The sequence below is a fragment of the Chiloscyllium punctatum genome, chromosome 1 (assembly GCF_047496795.1).
Source record: "Chiloscyllium punctatum isolate Juve2018m chromosome 1, sChiPun1.3, whole genome shotgun sequence".
NCBI classification, from domain to species: domain Eukaryota; kingdom Metazoa; phylum Chordata; class Chondrichthyes; order Orectolobiformes; family Hemiscylliidae; genus Chiloscyllium; species Chiloscyllium punctatum.
The window spans coordinates 3,975,800-4,002,024 of NC_092739.1; the positions used below are offsets into that span (position 1 = coordinate 3,975,800).

The 26,225-nt window shown below is 40.8% G+C and overlaps 1 protein-coding gene across 4 annotated transcripts in view; it reads right to left on the reverse strand.

The window, feature by feature from the left end:
- The window catches only part of tmem131l (transmembrane 131 like), a 171,718-nt gene that overhangs the window by 50,399 nt on the left and 95,094 nt on the right, over positions 1-26,225 (reverse strand). For all 4 annotated transcript variants that reach the window (XM_072577926.1, XM_072577034.1, XM_072578720.1 and 1 more), the window contains 7 exons: positions 21,914-21,974; positions 20,744-20,861; positions 15,153-15,285; positions 3,758-3,867; positions 3,579-3,648; positions 680-819; positions 90-232 (listed from right to left, as the gene is read on the reverse strand). In XM_072577926.1, coding sequence (XP_072434027.1) covers positions 90-232; positions 680-819; positions 3,579-3,648; positions 3,758-3,867; positions 15,153-15,285; positions 20,744-20,861; positions 21,914-21,974 — 775 coding nt within the window. The remainder of the gene's footprint in view (positions 1-89; positions 233-679; positions 820-3,578; positions 3,649-3,757; positions 3,868-15,152; positions 15,286-20,743; positions 20,862-21,913; positions 21,975-26,225) is intronic.

The window sequence follows — 26,225 nt, forward strand, 5'->3', positions numbered from 1 at the left end:
AGACATTAGTCATTTATTGCTCAAATGAAAAATTATATGATTAAGCTCTGCTTACTTGGAACATTTTAACATGTGTTTCAGATACCTACTGCCTCTACATTCCATGAGTGTGGATTCCGGAACCTTAAATCGAAGTGAGCCTGGTGCTCCAGGCAGCTTTCCTCCCACTTTCAGCACCTCAATAGCCCCAAAGCCTTCCACAGTCACCACATCGAGTACAGTAAGGTTGTTTCTTTAAAAAAGAAATAACAATCTTACGTGTGACAATTTTGAACCATTTTTTTAAAACAAAACTCAGACCTGTGCTTAACAAGAATACCTTACAAACAAAAATTCTCAAAAAAAAATGCTTCATTCAGAAACTATTGAGGTATTTTATTATTAACTGAAGGAAATAAAAGGCAAAAAAAAACTTGCACTCCAACTCAATTAATTTAGAAGCTATATCATAACTTTCTTTTTAATTATACTATCACTAAAACATACCCCTTATAAGTTTCTAAATTAAGAAATCTAATGCAGATTTACTCATGCCTTTACAAGTCACAAAGAGATAGGGTTTACATTATCGTAGCAGTGCTGTATTAACCATACCTCAATTGATACTTGAAGCATGTGTCATAATTCACTTAAAATGAGATATTTATTGGAGTTTTTAAACTAAAAGAATTAATTTTACCTTATCAGTATGAGTGAGGTGACCAGGCCGTGTGTAACTGGTGTGAACTCAACACCAACCTTCCTCATTTCCCGAGGCTGTAAAGTGAACTGAAGAATGCCATCACTTTGCTTGCTGTCTGGTTCGACGTGTTTGGAACCCTATTTCATTATAAATATCACACAATTATTTCCTCTGTACCACGATGGAGGATTCTGTTTCATTAACATACACTTTTCTGACAGTCATTATAGTCAGACCACAGATTGAGTTTCCATCATTGCGTCATACAAGTTAGAAAAATACTAAACGGTAATCAAAAAAGTAACCAAAAGAAGTGGTATCTTAACTGAGTAGGGGTTCACACTGTTGATTGCCATGCACCCCAGGTTCCTCATTATCTATCAGGAAACAAAAAAAAAGGGGGTGCTGGACCATAAGGGGGTTGGGGTGGGGTGGAGAGAGAAAGAGAATAAAATCAGGGAAATTATTGAATCAAGGTCAGAGCTTTCAGGGTCCTTCTCTGATCACCAGTCACAGATTGTGTGCGCACTATTCTGCACAAACCTCATAATCTGGCATCTTCTCCAGTTTCAGGTCCTCCATAACACAGATTTGTAACTGTGTTATGTGAACTGGACAAGCAATAAAGCTGGGAGAAAGTGAGGACTGCAGATGCTGGAGATCAAAGTTGAGAGTGAGGTGCTGGAAAAGCACAGGTCAGGCAACAGAGGAGAGCAGGATCAACATTTCAGGCAAAAGCCCTTAATCAGAAATGAGGCTTCTGAGCCAAGATGGATGGAGAGATAAATGGGAGGGGTGGGGCTTGGGAAGGTAGCTGGGCATGTGATTGGTAGATGGAGGTGGGTGTAGTGGTGATAGGTCAGAGAGGAGGGCGGATCGGATAGATGGGACGGAAGATGGACAGGTCGTGAGGGCATTGCTGAGTTGGAAGGTTGGAAACCGGTGAAATCAACATTGATCCAGTGTGGTTGGAGGGTTCCAAGGTAGAAGAGGAGATGTGTGGCGATGGAGGCAACCCAAAATCTGCATGTCCTTGGCAGAGTAGGAGGGGGAGATTTCAACCACGGGGCTGTGAGATTGGTTGGTGCGGGTGTCCCGGAGATGTTCTCTGAAATGCTCTGCAATTCGGCATCCAATCTCCCCAACATAGAGGAGACCACATCAGGAGCAACGGATACAGTAAATGGCGTGTGGAAGTGCAGGTAAAACTGATGGACGTGGAAGGCTCCTTTGGGGACTCGGATGGAGATGAGGGAGGAGGGCGAGGGAGATGAGGGGCGAGGGAGATGAGGGGCGAGGGAGATGAGGGGGGAGGGAGATGAGGGGGGAGGGCGAGGAGGGTGGGTGGGGGGGTCGTGGACCTGAGAAGAGAGTCACGGAGGGAATGGTCTTTACAGAAAGTAGATAGGGATGGGGAGAGAAATATCTCTCTGGTGGTGGAGTCATTTATAGGTGGTGGAAATGGCAGAAGATGATGCAATGTTTACGGATGTTGATGGGGTGGAAGGTAAGGACTGGGGGTTCTGTCCATCTTGCGGTTGTAGGGTGGGGTTCGAGGGCGGAGGCGCAGGAAATAGATGAGATGCGCTGGAGGGCATCATCGAACACATTGGAGGGGAAATTGCGGTCTTTGAAGGAGGCCATCTGGTGTGTTCTATGGTTGAATTGGTCCTCCTGGGAGCAGATGCAATGGAGGAATTGGAAAAGAGGGATAGCGTTTTTGGAGGAGGCAGGGTGGGAGGAGGTGTAGTCCAGATAGCTGTGGGAGTCGGTGGGTTTGTATATGTCCAAGTTGAGTCGGTCACTGTTGATAGAGATGGAGAAGTCTAGGAAGGGGAGAGAGGTGTCTTGAGATGGTCCAGTGAACTTAAGGTCAGGGTGGAATGTGAAGTTCAACCTTTCAACCTCCTCATGAGAATATGAGGTAGTACCAATACAGTCATCAGTTTCGCGGAGGAAAAGGTGGAGAATGGTGCAGGTATAACTGCGGAAGATGGACGGTTTCACATAACCGACAAACAGACAGGCATAGCTGGGGCCCATGTGGGTGCCCACGGCTAACCCTTTAGTCTGGAAAAACAATAAAACTGTCAACCTATCAAAGTATGCTCACTGAGACAGAGTCCAAAGCAGAAATACAAAACTGAAAGCAATAAATTACAATGAAATGGTTCACAGGAATTGAAGTTCAGGGAAATATAGATGGTATGAAAGGTTGATTAAAACAGCTAGACATTAAAAATAAAAGTGCTTGAAATAAAATCAAAATGGTGGAAATATACAGGTGAAGCTACATTTGATTTGTGCCAATGGAATTTTGTTAGTACTCAGTAAATAAAAGAACCATTTTAAAATGCTTAAACAGCAATTTTCTTCTTAGGGAATGAATTTCCAACTTTGTAAAATGAATCGATTTGAAATGGCAATGAACACTTAGCATGTTGTTACCTCCTAACTTATTACTGAATGCATCAGCCCCAACTTCATACTGTTTTAGTGCAGTAGTAAATATACAGTTCATGCCATTGGAGTCACAAAAGTTGAGTCCATCAGCAAGCAATGCAACAACATGCAATGAGAGCACAATATCTCCACTGCATCTTGTATAATTGCACAGATGCATATACCAAAGCTATTGTCAAATTTCCTCCTTTAAAATGCTGAGTACCAATAACTTCACTGTTATATTTATGCTAAGTCTCACTTAGTCACATCCATCTGGAAAAATTGGTTAAGGGCAGCTTTAGAATAGATCATGGAACATTTTTCCATAACAAAATTTAATGAATTTAAATATCAAACTGACAAGATTAAAAATATCAGGAAGTTTTCATACATTAATTACCACACCTTACATTTAACAAAGCATCAGGAAACCATATGGAATTGAACTTGCCTTTTCGTCAAGTGTCTTCACCAGCATAAATTCATTTGTTGTGACATTAATGTCTTGTGTTAGTTCATACCTATTAAAAATTTAAAGAATTGGATTACTTGAAATCTTAATAAAACACTGGAAAAACGTGCAGCTATTTTGTTAATTGCACTACACTTGTAATAAAGTTTTTGTTTTACCATTTCTTCAGGAGGACTAAAACATCTTCTGGATTTGGATAATAAGCAACTGGCAATAGTTGCACTGTGACTGGTAGATCTGATGGGTTCTTCAAAATAAAGTGTTTTATCTGAAACATCAAAAGAATATCACATTATAGTGGAACTCAAATTGGATAATTCTTAAAATTGAGCATTAGTTTATCACTCTGGCTTGGACATACACAACAAACAGATGGGTAACACTACACAAACGTATATGCGTAAGAAATAAAGCTGGTAATGACACGTAAATACGGTTCAGATTGATACCTAGAACAAGTGATTTTAAAGGTTAGACACTCTGGACTTGTTTCCACTGGAGTTTGGAAGAGTGAGGGGTGTCTTGACTCAAATATACAAGAACCTGACAGGATTTTCCCTTTTGTGGGTGAGTTTAGGATGAAAGGGCAGTCACTTTTAGAGATCACACTTTTAGGAGCGAGATGAGGAAAAAAAATTCTCTCAGATTTGTGTATGAATGGAACACTCTGCCTCAGAAGGTAGGATGATTGATTTTTATAGGTGGAAAATCAAACATATGGTGAAGGACACCATACCAGATACATGATGTGCCCACAACTTTCTCACCCAGCTTTCCTGAATAGGGCTTGCATGGGTGATGGTAACTGGCACAGCAGTGCTGGGAAGTCAATTAAATCATGCAAAATGGAAAATTAGCAGCAACTATCCAGGGCAGTGCAGCATTGGCAGTCTGAGATGAGCCCCATGCTACGTCAGTACCTCAGAGAAGGCCACAGTGGGAGGGTGGTCCAACCTGAAGTTAAGATGCAATCTGATTGTTTACTGGCGCTAATAACAAGTCTGAGGGCATCTGCGAGCAGATGTCCATCACTGCAATAGCAATTCCAGCAGAAAGCTCTTACCGACAGCACTGGAGTGCAGAGCTGGCTGCGAGTTCCCACAATCTTTACTTGCGGCCATTTCACTTCCCCCGCCTTCCTCCAAGGAAATCAAAGGGAAAGCTACCATCTTAGTTCGAGGGCCCAAACCAATGCTGGCAGAATTTAAACTCAATTAATGCATTCATTCTGCAATTTAAAAAAACCTTGAACTGAAAGCTAGCCTCAACAACTGTACCACAAAACTATTACTGATTGTTATAAAAACCCAGCTGGTCCATCCATTTGGGCCTTAGAGTCAGAGTTAGAGTTCTACAAGAACTGCAGCACAGAAACACCCAGAGTCTGTGCCAGTCAAAAAACAGGAACCTAACTATTCTGATCCCATTTTCTAGCACTTAGCCTATAGCCTTTTATACCGTGACATCACAAGCCCCATCTTAATACTTCTCAAACATTTATATGGCCTCTACCACTTCACAAGCAGTGAGCTCAAAATTCCCTGTATCCTTGGTGAAAAAAAAATGTTCCCTCACATCTTCTCTAAACTTCCAGGCACTTTCCTTAAATCTACGCCCTCGGTCATTGATTCCTCCACCAAAGGGGAAAGTTCCTTCCAGTCTAAGCTATCTATGCCATTCAATTTTATACATCTCATTCATACTCCCCTGCACTCTCCTCTGTTGCAAGGAAAACATCCCCAGTCTGTCCAATCTCTTCATCAATACAACTCTCCAGCACAAAGAACACTGGTCAGTCTCGACACCCTCTCCAGTGCGATCACAATCCTCCTATGCAGTTTATTCCAAAACTGCACACAACACTCTAGCTGCAGCCTAATTTGTTTTGTATTCTGTTCCCACATAACCCCCGTGCTCTTGAAAAATCTATGCCTTGAGTAACAGAGACAAGTATCCCATATACTTTGTTCACCAATTTATCACTTGCCCCACTACCCTAAGAGATATGTGACTCTGATCCTTCTCTCTTCCCTGGAACCTACTGTTCATCATTTATTACCTTGCCTTCTTTGGTCTGCCCAAGCACATCACTTCACACTTATCCAGATTGAAATCCACTTGTCCATCTGACCAGCCATTTATATCCTCCTGTAATCTAAGGCTATCCCATTATTTACCTCCCCACTAATTTTCACATCATCCATAAACTTACTGATCAACCCTTCTACAATCAAGTCTAAATTACTTATAAGTACCACAAACAACAAGGGCCCCAAACACACATCCATCCTGAACCACAATGGACAGAGGGCTCTTGTCAGAGTCCATACAGCATGGAAATAGACTAACCAGTGTCACAAAACACCCTTTGACTAAACCCTCTGCCCACACTCACTCTGGATCCAATTAGCCAAACTTCCTCGGATCCCATGTACTCTTATCCTTGCTATCAGTATCCCAATTGAGACCCTACCAAAAGCCTTTGCTGAGGTATAGGCAGACTATGCCCAACACATTGCCCTGATCTTACACACTTGGCCACCTCTTTGAAAAATTCACACAAGTTGGTCAGACATGACCACCACTTAACAAGACCATGTTGACTGTTCTTATGGAGGAGGATGTGACTCTAGGCCTACAGCAGTGTGGTTGAATCTCAACTGTTCTATAAATGAATTAACAAGCCAATCAGGTGTACCAAACCACCACAGGAAAAAAAAATCAATCTGTAGTAAAACTGGATAGACTACCTGACATGAACTCAAGCACCAGAAGTGACAAGGGGACACCTCTACCTGTTAACTGTGGAAGTCCTCTTCACAAAAACTTGGTGCTTTTGCCAAACTTGGGAGAGCTGTCCCACAGACTAGTCAAGCAACAAACTGACATGGTCACATCTTTAAGGACAATGCTCAAGATACCACTCTCCCTCTCTGGAGATGTCCTGTCCCACCAGTAAAACTGACCTATTACAGCTAGCAATACAGTGGTATACAGTCTGAAGACAGTTGTCCTGGGAATCCTCAGCACTGACTACAAACCCCATGGAGTCTCAAACCATTGAGTTAAACATAAGCATGGAAAATTTCAACTGCCAACTGTTCCCATCAGCTGATGGATCAGTATGTCTTCACATTAAACACTACTTGAAAGGTTGGGATCGTGTTCAAATAACAAAATCAGTGAGTGATGAAAACAACCTCTTTATTCAGCAACTACGAGCAGCAAAGTTCGAGATGGCAATGGAATCAATGAGCATAGTTCTTACAGTAGCCAATTTAAACACAGTTCTTACTGGGCGGCACGGTGGCACAGAGGTTAGCACTGTTGCCTCACAGCGCCAGAGACCCGGGTTCAATTCCCACCTCAGGCGACTGACTGTGTGGAGTTTGCACATTCTCCCCGTGTCTGCGTGGGTTTCCTCCGGGTGCTCCGGTTTCCTCCCACAGTCCAAAGATGTGCAGGCCAGGTGAATTGGCCATGCTAAATTGCCCATAGTGTTAGGTAAGGGGTAAATGTAGGGGTATGGGTCTGGGTGGGTTGCGCTTCGGCGGGTCAGTGTGGACTTGTTGGGCTGAAGGGCCTGTTTCAATACCATATAATCTAATTTAATCTAAACTAAAATTCTAATCACTATGGTGTTAAATTGTTTTATTTATTGTACAGGAGAAAGTGAGGACTGCAGACACTGGAGATCAGAGCTGAAAATGCGCAGGTCATTCATTCCTGAACGGCTCATGCCCGAAACGTCGATTCTCCTGCTCCTTGGATGCTGCCTGACCTGCTGCGCTTTTCCAGCAATACATTTTCAGCTTATTTATTGTACACAAAGGTTTGAGTGACCTCTGTCCTGGGGGAAGCAAGAGATGATTTAAACATTTGTTTAATAGGAGCTGAGACGTCTGATGGGATTAGGACGTCCCTCCAGTATGAGCTTGCATAATAAGACCATAAGACATGAGTGGAAGTAAAGCCATTCGGCCCATCGAGTTTACTCCGCCATTCAATCATGGCTGATGGGCATTTCAACTCCACTTACCCGCATTCTCCCCGTAGCCCTTAATTCCTTGTGACATCAAGAATGTATCAATCTCTGCCTTGAAGACATTTAGTGTCCCGGCCTCCACTGCACTCTGCGGCAATGAATTCCACAGGCCCACCACACACTGGCTGAAGAAATGTCTCCACATTTCTGTTCTGAATTTACCCCCTCTAATTCTAAGGCTGTGTCCACGGGTCCTAGTCTCCTCGCCTAACGGAAACAATTTCCTAGTGTCCACCCTTTCCAAGCCATGTATTAAGAGGTGTTGGCCCTTTTGGCTTTTAAGGTATTGGAAGTGAAAGTGTTGCTGGAAAAGCGCAGGTCAGGCAGCATCCAAGGAGCAGGAAAATCGACGTTTTGGGCATAAGCCCTTCTTCAGGAATGCCCTTCTTCAGTGATGTCACAAGGTTTATGCCTGAAATGTCGATTCTCCTGTTCCTTGGATGCTGCCTGACCTGCTGCGCTTTTCCAGCAACACATTTTCAACTCTGATCTCCAGCATCTGCAGTCCTCACTTTCTCCTCGAAGGTAGTTGTAGTACCAGGCCTATCTTCTCTAAATTAGTTAGAGATTATACATGCACTTAATAAAGGAATGAAAGATATTAAACTGATAACCGCAGCTGGGTTGTGAGATTTGTTTACTATTTGCCAGTGTTTTATTCATTTATACAGTTTCACAGAAACACTGTTTTATTAGTAAGCTTAATACGTATTTGACAAGAACACACTAGTTGGCAAAATTGTTTGATGTTCTGCAATCTATTCAGGTCCTGAGAGACAGTTAGCAATATTATAATCTTTCCATAGTTTCGGGTGCATCATGGACACACTATAGCGGTGAGGGTAGCGTTTCTGAATAGGTTACTAGTCTTTGTTATTTATTCAGGGGTTGCTTTTGACGTAAACAGCTTTGAAAAGGGTTGAAGGTATAAAAGAGCAGTAATGGGTTTGGAAGGAATGTTTTAATTTATTTTATCTTGCAATAGTAAAATGCACTACAAAAACATGGCTTTATGAATGAATGAATAAATAAGTGTAATAGTAAATAAAGGGTTAGTAAAGGGTTATGAATGAATGGAAATGTGGGATTAATGAATATAATGAATTGGTGAATGAGTTAGTAAAGTTACCTACAACACAATATCTCACAAAGACCACATCGAGGGCACGAAGGCTGGGAAATGTACCGTGGGGTTGGGAGGACTGAGTCTGCAGCAGATGTTGAGGGAATCAACAAGAGGGAAAGCCTACATGACCTTGTCCTCACTGATCTACCTATTGCAAATGTGTCATGCCAGCAGAGATGGAAGTGACCACCTCACAGCTCTTGACAGACAAAGTCCCACTTGACACTGAGCATACTCTCCATTTGGTGTGGCAGTGCTAAGTGGGACACCCTCAGTACAGATGCAGCAACTCAAAACTGGGAACTCATGAGGCACTATGCATGATCAAAACTGCATTCAATCATAACTTGTAACCTCATGGGCAGCGTGGCCAGGGTGAACTACCACCATTCAAAGAAGAGCAGAGGAGAACATGTCAGGAACAGCACCAGGCAAAGCTGAAATGAGGCATCAACCTGGTTTGGCTACAACATAGAACAATTTGCATGGCAGATAACAGATGCATCCTGCAATGGACAAAGCTGAACCCACAACCAGTGGATCTAATTCTACAGTCCTGCCACATCCAGCCATAAGCTGCCTGACAATTAAACATATTTGAGGATGGCATTCCACAAATCCTGAGGAACTGACAGCCAAGGACGTCAATACAAAAGACAAGGCTAAACCATCTGAAAGTATCTTCAGCCAGAACCACTAAGCACATGATTCATTTTGACCTTCTCTTGAGGTGTCCCAGAATCTCAGATGCCAATCTCCAGCTGATCTGATTCATTTGATGAGACTTTTTTTCTTATTCGTTCATGGGATTGGAAATCACTGGCAAGGTCAGCATTTTCTGCCAATCCCCATTTACAAAGATGGCAGTTATGAACCAACCACATTGTTGCGGGTCTGGAGTTACATATTGGCCAGATTAGGGAAGGAAATCTGGCATCCTTACCTGAAGGACACTAGTGAATATTAGATGAGTATTTACAATAATTAACAATAGTTATATGGTGGCCGTAAGGCCAACTTTCTATCCCAGATTTTAACAAATACAAATTTCACCATCTGTTATGATGAGATCTGAACCCATGTACCCAGAACATTGGCTTGGGGTTTTGGACTACAGTCTAGTGACATTATCACTAAAACCCAGCCTCACCTCATTAAGAAACAGTTGAAGACATTGGACGTTGCAATGGCTATGGTCCTTGATGGAACTGAAGACTGAGACTCCAGAAATAGCCACAGTACATAGAACATAGAAAAATACAGCGCAGTACAGGCCCTTTGGCCCTCGATGTTGCGCCGACCGAAGCCTACCCAATCTACACTAGCTCAATAACCTCCATATGCTTGTCCAATGCCCGCTTAAATGACCATAAAGAGGGAGAGTCCACCACTGCTACTGGCAGGGCATTCCATGAACTCTCAACCCGCTGAGTAAAGAATCTACCCCTAACATCTGTCCTATACCTACCACCCCTTAATTTAAAGCTGTGTCCCCGAGTAACAGCTGACTTCATTAGCGGAAAAAGGTTCTCACTGTCAACCCTATCTAAACCTCTAATCATCTTGTACACCTCTATCAAATCTCCCCTAAACCTTCTTTTCTCCAATGAGAAAAGCCCCAAGTGCCTCAGCCTTTCCTCATACGATCTTCCCACCACGCCAGGCAACATCCTGGTAAACCTCCTCTGCACTCGTTCCAATGCCTCCACATCCTTCCTATAATATAACGACCAAAACTGCACACAATACTCCAAATGAGGCCGCACCAGAGTCTAAAACAACTGCAACATGACCTCAGGACTCCGGAACTCAATTCCTCTACCAATAAAGCCCAGTACACCATATGCCTTCTTCACAGCACTATTTACCTGGGTGGCAACTTTCAAAGACCTGTGTACATGGACACCAAGATCCCTCTGCTCATCCACACTACCAAGTAGTCTACCATTAGCCCAGTAATCCATCTTCTTGTTACTCCTACCAAAGTGAATGACTTCACACTTAGCTACATTGAATTCCATTTGCCACCTTACTGCCCAGCTCTGCAACTTATCTATATCCCGCTGTAACCTGCCACATCCTTCTTCGCTGTCCACAACTCCACCGACTTTCGTGTCATCCGCAAACTTGCTCACCCAGCCTTCAAGCCCCTCCTCCAGGTCATTTATAAAAATGACAAACAGCAATGGTCCCAAAACAGATCCTTGTGGAACACCGCTAGTAACTGCACTCCAAGATGAACCTATACCATCAACTACTACCCTCTGTCTCCTTCCAGCCAGCCAATCCTAATCCAAACCTCTAATGCACCCTCAATGCCATACCTCCATAGTTTTTGCATTAGCCTGCCATGGGGTACCTTATCGAACGCCTTGCTAAAATTCATATACACCACATCTACTGCTTTACCCTCGTCCACTTCCTTGGTCACCTTCTCAAAGAAGTCAATAAGGTTTGTGAGGCACGATCTACCCTTCACAAAACCATGCTGACTATCCTTGATCACATTATTCCTATCCAGATGTTCATAAATCTTATCCCTTACAATTCTCTCTAAGACTTTGCCCACAACAGAAGTGAGACTCACTGGCCTATAGTTACTCGGGCTATCCCTGCTCCCCTTCTTGAACAAGGGGACCACATTCGCTATCCTCTAAGCCAATCCAATCTAGCCAAGCCAATCCAGTAAAGCAATAAAATGACTTCTACCCAGTATGTGGATAACTGCCCAGGTAACTCTGGCCACAAAAAACAACAAATTCAATCTGACCAATTACTGCCCCTTCAGCCTCTTCACAGTCACCAAAATGTGATAAAAGATGGGATCAACAGTGTTAGCAAGTGACAATTACAAAGGAAAATTAATGCTCAGTTTGGCCACACAAGGGCCCACTTGGCTTCCAATCTCATTACAGCTTTGGCCCAAATATGAACAAAAGGAAATAAACTCATAAGAGGTTACAGTGATTGACCTTGACATCAAGACCTTTGACAGAGTGTAGTATGAAAGAATGCTGGAAAAACTAGGATGCATGGGAACAATGGTGAAAACTCTACTGGCCGAAGTGTCTCACAGCACAAAGCTCAACTAAATTACTCGTTAACCTTTCAAATTCCAAGAATATAATCCTAGATTATATTTGTGGGCTGCACGGTGGCACAGTGGTTAGCACTGCTGCCTCAGTGCCATAGACCTGGGTTCAATTCCCACCTCAGGCAACTGACTGCGTGGAGTTTGCATATTCTCCCCATGTCTGCATGGGTTTCCTCCGGGTGCTCCGGTTTCCTCCCACAGTCCAAAGATGTGCAGGTCAGGTGAATTGGCCATGCTAAATTGCCCGTAGTGTTAGGTGCAGGGGTAAATGTAGGGGAATGGGTCTGGGAATGGGCGCGCTTTGGCGGGTCGGTGTGGACTTGTTGGGCCGAAGGGCTTGTTTCCACACTAAGTAATCTAATCTAATGGAATTTCTTAGTTGAAATCAGTCAAACCTATATTTAGAAATTTATATCTAGGAATGAAATATTCAGAATATAAATTGCATCCCCTGAAAATTACGACCTATGATCTATATTTTGCAATGTACAGTTAAATCCAATGACAGCCATGCTATGCTGTACATTACATTAGGATAAGGAATGCAGTTGACAGAGCTATAGTCATGTAGTCAGGGGTGCTGGCAATTCAACAGGGGAAAGACAAAGGTTCTGCAATAGTGACATTGAATCTTTGTCAGCATCATGTGGTCTGACTGGAGTTGATCGACATACATGAGCTTGGGATGAGTCGATTAGATGTTTGCCAATATATGTTCAGTAAAGAGTTAATCATGGAATCATAGACTTCCTGCAGAGTGGAAGGAGGCCATTGTCCCATCAAGTCCTCACCGTTTCTCCAAACAGCATCCCGTCCAGACCTACCTACCTACCCTATCCCTGCATTTCCCATGATAATTCACTTAGCCTGCATGTCCTGGACAATATAGTCAATTTAGCATGGCCAATCCACCTAATCTGTACATTTTTGGACTATGGGAGGGAACAGGAGCACCTGGAGGAAACCCATGCAGACACTGGGAGAACAGAGTTCACTCAAGGATGTAAAGAAAGGAACCTCTATTATCCAGCATTCGAATATCCGAATTTCAGATTATCCGACAAGATCGCAAGGTCCCAAAATTTGGCTCAACAGTATTATCCAGCATTCAATAATCTGACAAAATACTCCCTGCTGTGCCATTTGGATAATCAAGGTTTCTCTGTATTACTTATACCAATCGTTCTGTACAAACTGACTACAAGTCCGATGAATTATAGACATTGTTTGGAAAATGCAAACTTTCCACTGAATGGGTACAGCAATATTCTATTAGAAAATCATGCTGTAGAAGATCGCTATCACGTGTTATAGAAAATTGCTCAATGGAAAAGCAAGTTTGCAGAGGAACACAACTGTCACGTTGCAATAGAGCGAACTGTCCAGGTAGTTCTGCTATAAAGCGATAGTTGCGTTCCAGCGAAACCTTGCTTTATAGAAAATTATTTTAGTGGAAATAATGGAGCCTATGGGAAAAGTGGGGTTGGGATAGACCAACAAAAAATATCACTCACAATCACTCAAAAATCACCCAAACGGGTAACACAGCCTGAATGAAGGTTGAAATCATATTTAATAATGAAACAAAAGTAAATTTAACACAGTACATTTAAAAAATATAAAGAAAGCTGCTCTTTGTACAGTGCCTCTCTCAGAAAGCTGCTCTGTCGGTAGCTGACATCAGTGCCTGCACACAACGAAATGCATGAATTGATCCCCACTGGAATGGTGTTGGTGTGAGCAGAGGCAAGCGTTCTCGAAAATAGCATTCCCTAATTCTACAGAAAGGTTACAGCCAAATCATGCTGCTGGAATGCACATTATCTGAGAACTACCTGGGTTGTGTTTTTAACAAGGAAGTCCTGACACTCTTACAGAAATACGGAACTTGAATAGTAGTAGTTGCTGGGTAACTTGAGATTGGTCAACAAGGGTCAAATAAGATGCATGTTAAAAAAGCATGAGGTTTAAAAACAGGGGAAAGGTATGGTGGGTGTGGACTTTATAGTGGCGAAAGTAAATACAAATGCGAAAGGAGTGAGTCTATGAAGGGACCTAAATGTGAGGATGGGAATTTTAATTTGGAAGCAGGCACCTACAAATGAACAAATCTGAAAACTGACAGTTCTAGGGAGCAGATACTAACTGATACAATTACAAATTTATCAGGGGTGAGAGGAAGCCCACCAGATGGGCTTCATTTGTAGGCTTTCCCCAAGGCATCTTTTTCTCTGTCTCTGATAAAAGACATTGAGACAAAATTCATAATCAATCTTTCCGGCAGGGCCTGGTTATCCACATCCCAGAATCATTCAGGAAGTGGCCGTGGAGTGTGGAACAACTCCTACAGCGAGGGTAGCTAATGCTTAATTAACTATTTAAAAGGGAGGTAAAGAGTAAACAGGAAACTAAGAACAGTGACTTAGACATCAGTTGTGGGGAAGATGCTAGATTACATTATCTAGTATTTTCTAGCAGAACACTAGAAAACAGTGGAAGAATCAGACACAGCATGGATATACAAAAGGTAAATCATGCTTGACTGGAATTCTTCGAAGGTGTGACAAGTAGAGTTGATTGGGGGAGTAAGTGGTTGTTGGTTATTTAGGCTTTCAGAAGTCCTTTGGCAAGAGATTAATGTGCAAAATTAAAGTGCATGGGATTGGGGTAGTGTGTTGAGATTGATAGAAAATTGGCGAGCAGATAGGAGTGTAAATTAGGAATAAATTGGTTTTTCTCTGAATGGCAGGTAGTGACTAGTGGGGTATTGTAGGGATATCACTTTGGTAGCAACAAAAGGAAGGCAGATTGTCCATTGCTGTAAATTGAGACAGGGTCATGTTCAACAAAATCTGGCTGTCCTTGTGTTTTTGTCACTGTAAGTAAACGAGTGTGTGTATGTGAGATGCAGCCAGTAAAGAAAGTAAACTATATGTTGTCCTTCATACCAAAACGATGAGTACAGGAAACAATCATTTTGCTGCAATTATAAAGGCCCCACCATTTTTGGTAGCTTTATCTACGGAAGGAAGTTCTTGCTGTAGAGAGAGTGCAGTGAAAGTTACCAAATTGATTTGTGGGATGGCAGAACTGACGTATGAGTAAAGATTAAGTTGATTAGGATTGTAATTATATACTACTAATAGATAATTGTAACTATATACACATCTGACTACATTTTAAATCAAGTTCAGAAATACACAGAAGACTTACTTAATCCAACCGAAGAACGAATATGATCAGGTTTCATCTTTAAAATCATGTTTAAATGTGCTGTTCTTAACTTACTGTTGTGTTGTGGGAAGCAGTGGCACTGAAGCTTATTATGAAGTCTTGAGATAAACGGGGCCAAATAAAGTCAGATGAAAATGATTGCTGGATTTTCTCATGCATAAGATGATTTTCATCTATCAATATTTTCCTATTCCAAGAGGAAATAAACAAAGTTAGAATCATGAGATGATACAGCACATAAAACCATACAATCTCTTACAATTCTTTGTGAAAGATATCCAAAGAATCCTTTTGCCTTGCTCTGTTCCTATTATCTAATAACTTTTAATGTTTTGCCTTCAATTATTTATCCAGTTCCTTTTTGAAAGCTATCCCTGAAAGATTGTAGGCAGATTGTCTGTAATATTAACCCTCACCTCCTACCATGTGACGGTTAATATTACAGACTTGGATGCACACTACAAAACCAAGTGACCTTTTTACTTTTGAGAACATTGACATAGGACTCAAAGAAAGGTTCTCTTGCATTATTTTCAGAAGTTGTTCCTCTTTGCCTTTTATACTGCTAATATCCTTGTCAAATTAATTTAAACACTCCATCACAGCACAACTTAATCTACCTGCAAGGACTTGGTCTCTCAAGGTGCAATCCATGCACCTTAAGCAGGTCATCACTATCCCAGGACTAGTCCAACTTCCCTGGGAATCTGAAGCCTTCTCTCTGCATCATGTCTCCAACCTATGTTAACTTGTCCGATCTTACTATTTCTAAACTACCATTCAACATTGGGACTAATGCAAAGATTATAATACACACAGAGGATTTGAAGCTGTATCGCTGCCTTTCTTTGATCTGGAGTCTGCACATGCTGTTCAAAATATGAATATCCCAAAGTTTCTATAAAGTCTGCTTCCCCTCAAGTTCTGCTATTGGAAGTCCCCTCAAACTGGAATCAATAGAAATCATCGAACTGATGAGAACTTGTCCTTTTACACAATTAGTTTCTCTAATAAGCTAGGAAATTTTCACCTTTTAGTGAGGTGTACTGGTTTCTTAATGGTGTACTACAATATTAATTAGTGAAGACCTTGGAAAATAAATTTTATATTTGTCAAATTTCTCCATTGCAAAAATTGCATGTTTTAAAAAAAAATTAGCATTTCAGTTTCTAACATGGCCTCACGTAGATGTCCCAATATTTTGTTAACATCTTGAAAAATGTTGTCCTTTACAAGTGAAAATCTATTGATGAATTTTACTTCCAGGTTTGCGGTCAATAAAAATACTGCTGTGTGACTGCATCCTGTGCTCAATGGTATACCTGTTGCTAGTTGACCTGCTGCTCTCTTGACTTGGTGACAGATTCAAACTATCATGGAATGTTGTCCCCATGTATCTGCTGCATATTTATCCTTTTCAATGACAGAGGTTTCAAATTTTAAAAGGTGCTGTCAAAGGAGACTTGGTAAGTTTTGTAGTGTGTTTTGTAGATGACAACCACTATATGAAGTGACAATTAAACTCATTATTTTCTCTTGGGTGGTTTTTAAGTTTCTGAAGATTTGTTGGCACTGCACTCAGTCAGGCAAATGAAGAGTATTCAAAAGCACTCCTTCCAACTCGTGCATTGTAAACCATGGAAGCTTTGGGAAGTCAGGAGACAATAAAATCACTGCAGAATCACCAGCCCCTGACCTGATCTTGAAGCCACTGTATTCATATTGCTAGTTTCTGGTTAATGGTAATCCCAGGATGTAGCAACATGAATACCTTAAGCCTTTAAGTTCTGTACTACCAAGCAATGTGAATACTGTTGAAACTGAACAGTGATTAGTTGGAGCTGCACAAGTCAGGGGAATGGCAGTGATGGAGAGCACAGGGGTGTGTGAGTAAGGGAGAGATTGAGGCATTTCCAGATCAAGAGGCAATACAGGTCAGCAAGCCCAGTAGTGATGAGTAAACAGGAATAGGTTTAGTGAGAGAGTTAAGATATGACATTTAAGTGACTCTTGGATAGGCACATGATTCATAGTAAAATGAAAGGTATGTAGGTTTGTATGATCTTAGAGTAGGATACAACATCAAGGTTGGCACAACATCAAGAGTTGAAGGGCCTGTACTGTTCTGTGTTCTATTTGGGTAGCTGAACCTTAGATGAGCTGAAGTTTATGAAAAGGTGCAAGGAAAAGGCGGCCATTTTCCAAATTAGAGTTTGGTCAGGACATGCCTAGACTACTGACAAAATCTGCCTTCTAAAACTACTTTATACCCAAATGTTGTAATTGAAGTGCTGTGGAAACTAGCAAAAATAACAGACTATATTTTACAGCACTGGAATAAATAGCAAATAAATATCAACTGGAATAAGACTATGGAGTCATGTCTCAAAACACACTTTTATATGAATTACGAGTCATAGAGACCTACACCACAGAAAAAGCCCATTACATCCGGTCAAAAACAGCCACTTAACTATTTTAATCCTTAACTATTCTTAAACTCTGATTCAGGAGGCCAGTATCTATCTCAATTCATCAGGTCAGAACAGGCAGAATCAACAAGCCATCAAACAGGCTTCAAAAACCCAAATTTTCGCTCAAATTCCTTGTGTGGTCTCACAGACATGGGAAACTTAAGTTACAGTACAAAAGCAATTCAATAAAGTTGTCTGTTAAAGCCAGAGATCCATGATTCGATCAGCTTTCAACTACAAATGCTTGATAGTTAGCAGTTAAGTAGAATTATGTATTGCAGTAATACAGAAACGTGCCAAACTAATGTGCAGAAATTTCCTCAACACAACTTATCTCACCTGTTTGCACCCATATCCTGGAGCACTCTTCTTTTCTAAAAGAAAATTCTCAACTGGACAAAATTGCACACTTATCCAAAAACATACACAGGACAAATTCTAATGGCTAACTGCTCTTTTTCATCCCTCATTGTGAAGGGGTGCTGTTTTGTTACCTTCTTGTATCATGGTTTCACTTGCTGTGATGTGGTGTATTTTCCACCTTGTAAAATTCACCAGTACAGATAATTAATTTTTTTCATTTAGTGTCCATCTGTATGTCATCAACGACCTAAAGCTATTAAATTGTGATGGCTACCTTTGAATTCCAAACCTTCACTACCCAGAGGTTTCTATAATGCAAGGGAAAAGTGCATCAGTTAAAACTCACTCAAGACTTGGTGCATTCATGGACAACAGACGTTGGTCAGTTAGATGACTCAGTCAGTGCAATCATGACAGGTCGAATGGCATCGTTCAATGCTGTATCTTTTCTATGAGTGTATGCATAAAATCTGGGCAATATTCAGGTTTAAACGCCAGGCAATGACCATCTTCAAAGAAAATCTCACCATCTGCTTGTAATATTTACAGTTTTCCATCACTTGAGTCTCCATAATCACATCCAGGGGCTACCACTGTCCACCAAGTTTAACTGGACAACCACACACACATAATATATAGCTACTAGAGCAAGAGGCACCAATTCTGCAATGATTCACTAAACTCATGACTTCCCAAAGTCTGACCACCATCTACAAGCACAAATCAACAGTGTAACAAAATGATCCTCACTTGACTGAATCTGTGCAGCTCCTATAAAACTCACGAAGCTTGACGCCATCCAGGACAAAGCAGTGTGCTTGATTTGGCACCACCTTAACATATGCTGCTAACACACTAATGCACGATGCCAACAATGTACACCATCTATATGATAATCTGCAGTATCTCAATAGAGCTTCCAATTCTCTACCAAGAACAAAAGCAATAGATACATGGGAAGGTCACCACCTGCACGTTCCCTCCAAGCCACACACCCTTCTGAGTTGGAAGCATAACACTACTTCTTCAATAGTGCTGGGTCAAAAAGTTTGGACTCTCTCCCTAAGAGTATTATGGATGTACCAATAATACATGCACTCAGTAGTTGAGGAAAACAGCTCATTATTATCATCTTATTGGTTAAAAAAAATGTCTGTCTTGTCAGAGATGCTCATATTCCATGAATAAAAGAAAAGCCTTTGAAAACCAACTAATTCATTTGTTATTAGGCCTTGCGTTTGATGCCTGCACAACGTTGTCAAATCTCGAAATAGATGCCATCAGTACATAGAGTAAGATGAGAAGTCAGGATTGGACTTAACAAACTCAAATGTCCTATGAACAAAAAATCAAACTCTTGGCAATCAATTAAAATCTGAGCACTAGCCTTGATTTCTAAGAAGTTAATACTAATCAAAACAGATTGCAAGCTCACATCTGTAATTGGACACATTATTGATCAGAATGACTACTCTGTAGTCTTCATAGAAAAATAGACATATTTCCTACAAACAAGTTGAGCAAAGGTCAAATGCAGGATGAGGGGCATTTTCTGCAGGTTCCATAATTCAGCCAGCAGGTGGCGACATCATCATACTGAAAATCATACAGTGATTGAAGTGATTGACCTTTCAATTAAAATTTTATAATTAGTTTCTTTGGGATATAAAAATAAATTTTATAATCGTACCAGAAGCTCAGAAATAAATTCAGAAGTGTCATTCCAATATTTAGATAAACTACAAAAGTAATTTGTATCCAATCATCCAAACGCAACAACTGAACTATTTGTACCATAAACCATTGTTGAGAGTGTGATGCTGGAAATGCACAGCCGGTCAGGCAGCATCCGGGGAGCAGGAGAATCGACGTTTCGGACAAAAGCCCTTCATCATTTCTCGATTCTCCTGCTCACCTGCTGTGCTTTTCCAGCACCACGCTCTCGACTCTGAGCTCCAGAATCTGCAGTCGTCACTTTCTCTTACTATAAATCATTCCCAGGTATACATTATTCTTCACTCAGATTTATTCGTTAATAGTAAGGTGATGGTGCTTGCTGCTGCCCTCAAAGAAAGCTGATGGAGCATTCTCTGCAATCTCCTTTCCTGGCATTAATTTGTTCTGGTGGGGCCAAACCAAGGGAATCTCGAGCCATACAGAAACAGTACTGCCATTATAAAGGGAATGCAGCCAATCAAGTCTTGGATTTTCATAGGCAATAAATTACTTCACAAAATGCAATGATGTTTTTACTTTTAATTACATTTTACAAATGCCTAAATTACGGATTAAGGTAAAAGTTGAAATTCAAATTTTCTTCAGAAATGTTAATTATGTGAATTATCATGGAGCTTTGTTTTTAATAGAAGTAGTTGTCCCTGGGATTCCCAATTGCCATGAAGGCAGTCAATAAATCTACAATTACCTTTTCCAGTACAGTAAGGCTGTTAATTGTAATTATGGTTGTAGTATCCATTATAAATTACAATTCTAATTATGATTGTAGTATCCATTATAAATGCAATTACACATCATCTGCAATACATGCAATATTTCTAAGCATTTTTACAGTAAGACCAATAGCATAAATAGGCATGTTCTCATCGTTTTTAATTGACTGCATTTCTGTACACAACAATCTGTGAAGAAGCACGAACTTTGGGAAGTTCCCAATTTAACTGCATATGTGTAGACTCCAGAAATTGCTGTTAATTTCGATGATGGCAAGTGCCAATAGTTTTGCAGTCACGAGCACTGCAAATATCAGGCCTTCGTATTATTAAAACACCATTCACCCGTTAGGTTTACCTCTTTGCTCTTTTCTCGGTCATTTGTTGCCACTTGTGTCGTAAATCCAAACCTAGCTCAGAATCCACTTTCCAGGACAAGAATCCCAGAGAAAGACTGTTATGCCAGTGCACAGCAGCTGAAAGACACAGTTGACGTCAAGAGGTACCATGGCTGAAAATACCAGATAAAACTTTAACGTGGTTCTAATAGCACAATTTGGCGAAATTTGCTATTAGCACTAAAGCTTTTTAAAAATGCCCATTATCTTGATATAGAACTACTATTTTCTAAATCAGAAGGCAAAATAAATTTGGCAGCTGACAGGAAAACAGCCTAAAGTCCACTTTGTCAACATATACTTAAAATTTACTCAAGTTGATTATGCAAATATACAGATGAGGAAGAGGTGCTGTCTGTACTTGTGCAGAATACATTCTGGTTGACCCTCCTTAGCTGTAGGTCAGATGCATTGCCTAAGTTTTACTAGATTCATGCAGAAATGTTGTTTAAAAACCAAAATCCAATTTCAGACATAAGCAAACAAACATCTATTACTGCTCTCAAATATCCAGACTCAAGCTGATTTTCTAATGAGTACATAATGCTCATTTCACAAAAGCACTAATATCAAAGCTACCGAGGCAAAGTCATGATAATTAAACAAAATTAAACCAAGTATTTTTTTGCATTTGTAAAATGGTTTCAAGTAGTACAATAAACCAAGACTGAGTGTCTAAATCTCCTCAACTTTTCCAGATTCCCCAATGCATTTCAGGCAACTGGCTTTTGACTGGCTATTTTCCCCTTTTATTCCACTACAAAGCCACTGCAATTTGCATTTCACTGTAACCTGTTGGCTGAACATCACAACTGACTGAAAGGATAAAATTAAACTGGAGTAGTAAGTCACCACTGCTTCAGTGTACTATTGGTCTGCAATCTGGATCATCTGCTGGAAGACACAACCTGCTTGAAGATCCAGAAGAAAATGCAAGCAGGTCTGGCGTGATCTGCCCCTAACTGTGCTGCTTTGAACAGAAGGGGAAAATGAGGATAGTAATATTGTACAGGGGAACAGGCCAGCAAAATAGAATTTTGTCAGTGACCTGACCAGTGATTTAAACAAATCACTCTCCTTATAATCAATATAAATACACAACAGAAATATGTGCATCATTCTCCTCTTACCTTCTGTCCCTAGATAGCAGTATACACCGCACTGCAGAATTGAGTCAGAATACATATTCCCCTGTACAGAAAAAGGAAAGCTATTTTAGTAGATTGCACTCCCAGGGAAAACAAACTAGGTAAAGATTGTGCTTTATCTAAAATTATTTACAATCATGTCGTGTGCCATGATTTCACTTCTAGTGCCCCTTCTGCAATATTAGAGAATGCAGAAAAGGTGGTTAAAACTCACTTATTAAATGTATATGTATGTATATAAAAAATTATATAATATATAAATATACACACATATGATCAGATGACATATTACTTGAGGAAAATAATGTACATTAGAAAAAAGGCAAAAGGTGAGATTTCCAAATCATTAGCAGCACTTCAAATGCAGAACATGGTGCACTGCAAAGGACATCTAACTTCCGACAGCTGGAATCAGTGGCACTAATCCTCTGCAGTGCCAGAGTGGCATAGTTGAGACATAGAAACATCAAAAATTGGAGGTGTAGACCATACAGCCCTTTGAGGCTGCTCCACCATTCAATATGACCATAGCTGATCACAACTCAATACTCTGTTCCTGCTTTTGTCCCCGTTGGTAGCAAGTCAGAAGGTTGAGATTCAAGCCTTAATCCAGGACCTGAGCACCAAAGTCTAGATGGACACTCCAGGACTACTATAATGCGCATTTCATTAACACAAATTCACTGTAATGTGATTGTCAAGCTGGGGACACTGTTTCTTAAACACACTTTTAAAGTGTGTGTTGACTTTAACACAATTAAAGTCCAATTTTTCTACAAAATGGGGATGCATAAGAATGGAGGGAGAGTTTCACTAGGGTTTTTGAATGATACATTAAACCAAGGTCCCCATCAGGGCACAGTGGTAGATGTGATCTATATGGACTTCAGTAAGATGTTTGACAAGGTTCTCCATGGGAGACTGAATAGCAAGGTTAGATCTCATGGAATACAATGAGAACTAGCCACTTGGATACAGCACTGGCTCAAAAAGGTAGAAGACAGAGGGTGGTGGTTGAGGGTTGTTGTTCAGACTGGAGGCCTGTGACCAGTGGAGTGCCACAAGGATCGGTGCTGGGTCCTCGACTTTTTGTCATTTACATAAATGATTTGGATGCAAGCATAAGAGGTACAATTAGTAAGTTTGCAGATGACACCAAAATTGGAGGTATAGTGGCCAGTGAAGAGGGTTACCTCTGATTACAACAGGATCTTGATCAGATGGGCCAATGGTCTGAGAAGTGGCAGATGGAGTTTAATTCAGATAAATGAGAGGTGCTGCATTTTGGGAAAGCAAATCTTAGCAGGACTTGTACACTTAATGGTAAGGTCCTGGGGAGTGCTGCTGAACAAAGAGACCTTGGAGTGCAGGTTCATAGCTCCTTGAAAGTGGAGTCACAGATAGTTAGGATAATGAAGGCGATGTTGGTATGCTTTCTTTTATTGGTCAGCGTATTGAGTACAGGAGTTGGGAGATCATGTTGCGGCTGTACAGGACATTGGTTAGGCCACTGTTGGAGTATTGCAAGCAATTCTGGTCTCCTTCCTATCAGAAACATGAAAAAGATTCAGTAAAGATTTACAAGGATGTTGCCAGTGTTGGAGGATTTGAGATATAGGGAGCGGCTGAACAGGCTGGGGCTGTTTTCCCTGTAACATCAGAGGCTGAGGGGTGACCTTATAGAGGTTTACAAAATTATGAGGGGCATGGTTAAGGTAAATAGACAAAAGCATTTTCCCTGGGGTGGGGGAGTCCAGAACTAGAGGGCATAGGTTTAGGGTGAGAGGAGAAAGATAGAAGAGACCTAAGGGGCAACTTTTTCACAGAGGGTGGTACAGGGATGGAATGAGCTGCCGGAAGTGGAGGAGGCTGGTACAATTGCAACAGTTAAGAGGCTTTTGGATGGGTATACGAATAGGAAGGGTTTGGAGGGATATGGGCCAGGTGCTGGCAGGTGGGACTAGATTGGGTTGGGATATCTGATCAGCATGGACGGGTTGGACTGAAAGGTCTGTTTCCATGCTGTACATCTCTATGACTCTATAAACACCATATTGCACTATTTAGAAGAGGAGCAGGCAAATTATCCCTCGTGTGTTGAGCAATGCATCTCTCAATTCATATTAAAATAGATTATTTATAATAATCACAGGGTTAATGGACCTTAGTTTAAAGGAGGGCTGCAAGGAGAAACCATGGAACTATAGACCAAGTAGTCGGACTTCAGTAGTGGGTAAATTGCTGGAGGTGATTTTAAAAGATAGGATTTATGGGCATTTCGAGAGAGAAAAAATGATTAGGGATAGTCAGCATGGTTTTGTGCAAGGAAAATCATATCTCAAAACTTGATTTAGTTTTTTTTGAGGAAGTTAGTGGAAAGATTGAGGATGTCAGAGCAGTAGACATTGTTTACATGAATTTTAGTAAAGCCATCAAGTCGGCTCTGCATGGTAGACTAATTAGCAAAGCTAGGTCACATGGGATTCAGGGTGAGCTTGCCAATTGCTTACACAATTAGCTGACCAGCAGGAGACAAAGTGAGGTGGTGGAACATTAATTTTACAACTTAAAGCCTGTGACCAGTGGTGTTCCACAGGTTCTGGATCTTCTTTTGTTTGTTACTTATATAAATGATTCAGGTGAGAATATAGAAGGCATGGTTAGTAAGTTTGAGGACGACACCAAAATTAGAGGCATAGTACAGAGTGAAGGCTTTCTAAGATTACAAAGGGATTTTGATCAAATGGTAGATGGAGTTCAATCTGGATAAATGCCAGGTAATGCATTTTGGTACAATAAACAGGGTAGGACTCATACAATTAATGGTAAGGCTTTGGGTGGTGCTGTAGAGCAGAGGGACCTAGGGGTTCAGGTACATAATCCTTTAAAGTTTACATTGCACGTAGGTTCATTAAAAGGGTGTTTAGTACACTTGCTTCCATTGCTCAGTCCTTTCAGTATGGAACATGGGAGGTCATGTTGAGATTACACTGGACACTGGTGAAGCCTCTTCTGGAATACTGTGTCCAGTTCTGGTCACCCAATTATAGGAAGGATATTATTAACTGGACAGAATTCAGAAGAGATTTACCAAGATGTTGTTGGGTATGGGAGGCTTGGATAAGCTGGGACCTCTCTGATTGAAGCGTAGGAGGTTGAGAAATGACCTTATAGAACTTTATAAAATTGTAAGGGTTTAGACAGGGTTAATAGCAGTTGTCTTTTCCATAGAATGGGGGTTTTCAAGACTGGGGGCACATTTTTAACGTGGGAGGAGAGAGATTTAAAAAAAGACATGAGGGACAAATATTTTGCACAGAGGGTGGTTCACATTTGGAATGAACTTCCTGAGTAAGTGGTGGATGTGGGCACAATTATAACATTTAGAAGGCGTTTGGATAAGTACATGAATGGGAAAAGTTTGGAGGGATATGGGTTAACAGCAGGCAGGTGGGACTAGATTAGTTTGGGATTATGGACTGGATGGTCTGAAGGGTGTGTTTCCATGCTGTATGACTCTATAACTGTTTATATGAACTTGCAGTGCTCAAATTAGTGGCCAACTTCTTGAAGTATAACAGCAACTACAGAGGTACAAAAATATTTTGGATATTTGCGATTGGGAAAGCCACTGTGTAAATGCAAGTGTGTCTTCTTTCTTATCCAAATCAGAGAACTGTGGATTTAAATTCACTTTTCAAATGTGACCCAAGTTTAAAACTTCAGTGTTGCACTGAGAAAAATGCTGCAATACCCAGGATGCCATGTTTTCTTTCTAATCTGTTCTAGTGAATATAAGGAATCCATGGCACATTGTTGAGTAGGAGTTCAGCCAATGACATGATCAATTCTTAGACCTTACCTATACCAGGTGAACTATCATTTATATTGCTGCTGCTTGTAGGATTTTGCTACATGCAACATTGCTGAATTGGTTGAATAACAGTGAGCACACTTCAGAAAGCAATTTATTGACTGTGAAGTGCTTTGAGATATTGGAGAATGAAATGAGGCTAAGTGGTAGTTTCTTTTACAGTAGTAGTCAGAAGAAATGAGGTGCAATATTAACCAGTGATGTCTGAATGATACAAATCAGAGAAAGAAACTTAAAACTTTAAACACTCAAAAATAAATGACGTAGGCCAAATAACAAAATGGGAGGCCAATTCATGATCTATGATAAAGAGAGTTAACAGGGTAAGGGGAGGGGTAATAATTGCAACACATTATTACAATACATTCCAACCAATCCACAACCTTGAAGCATTCAAACGCAGTTCCATTCTAGTAACTC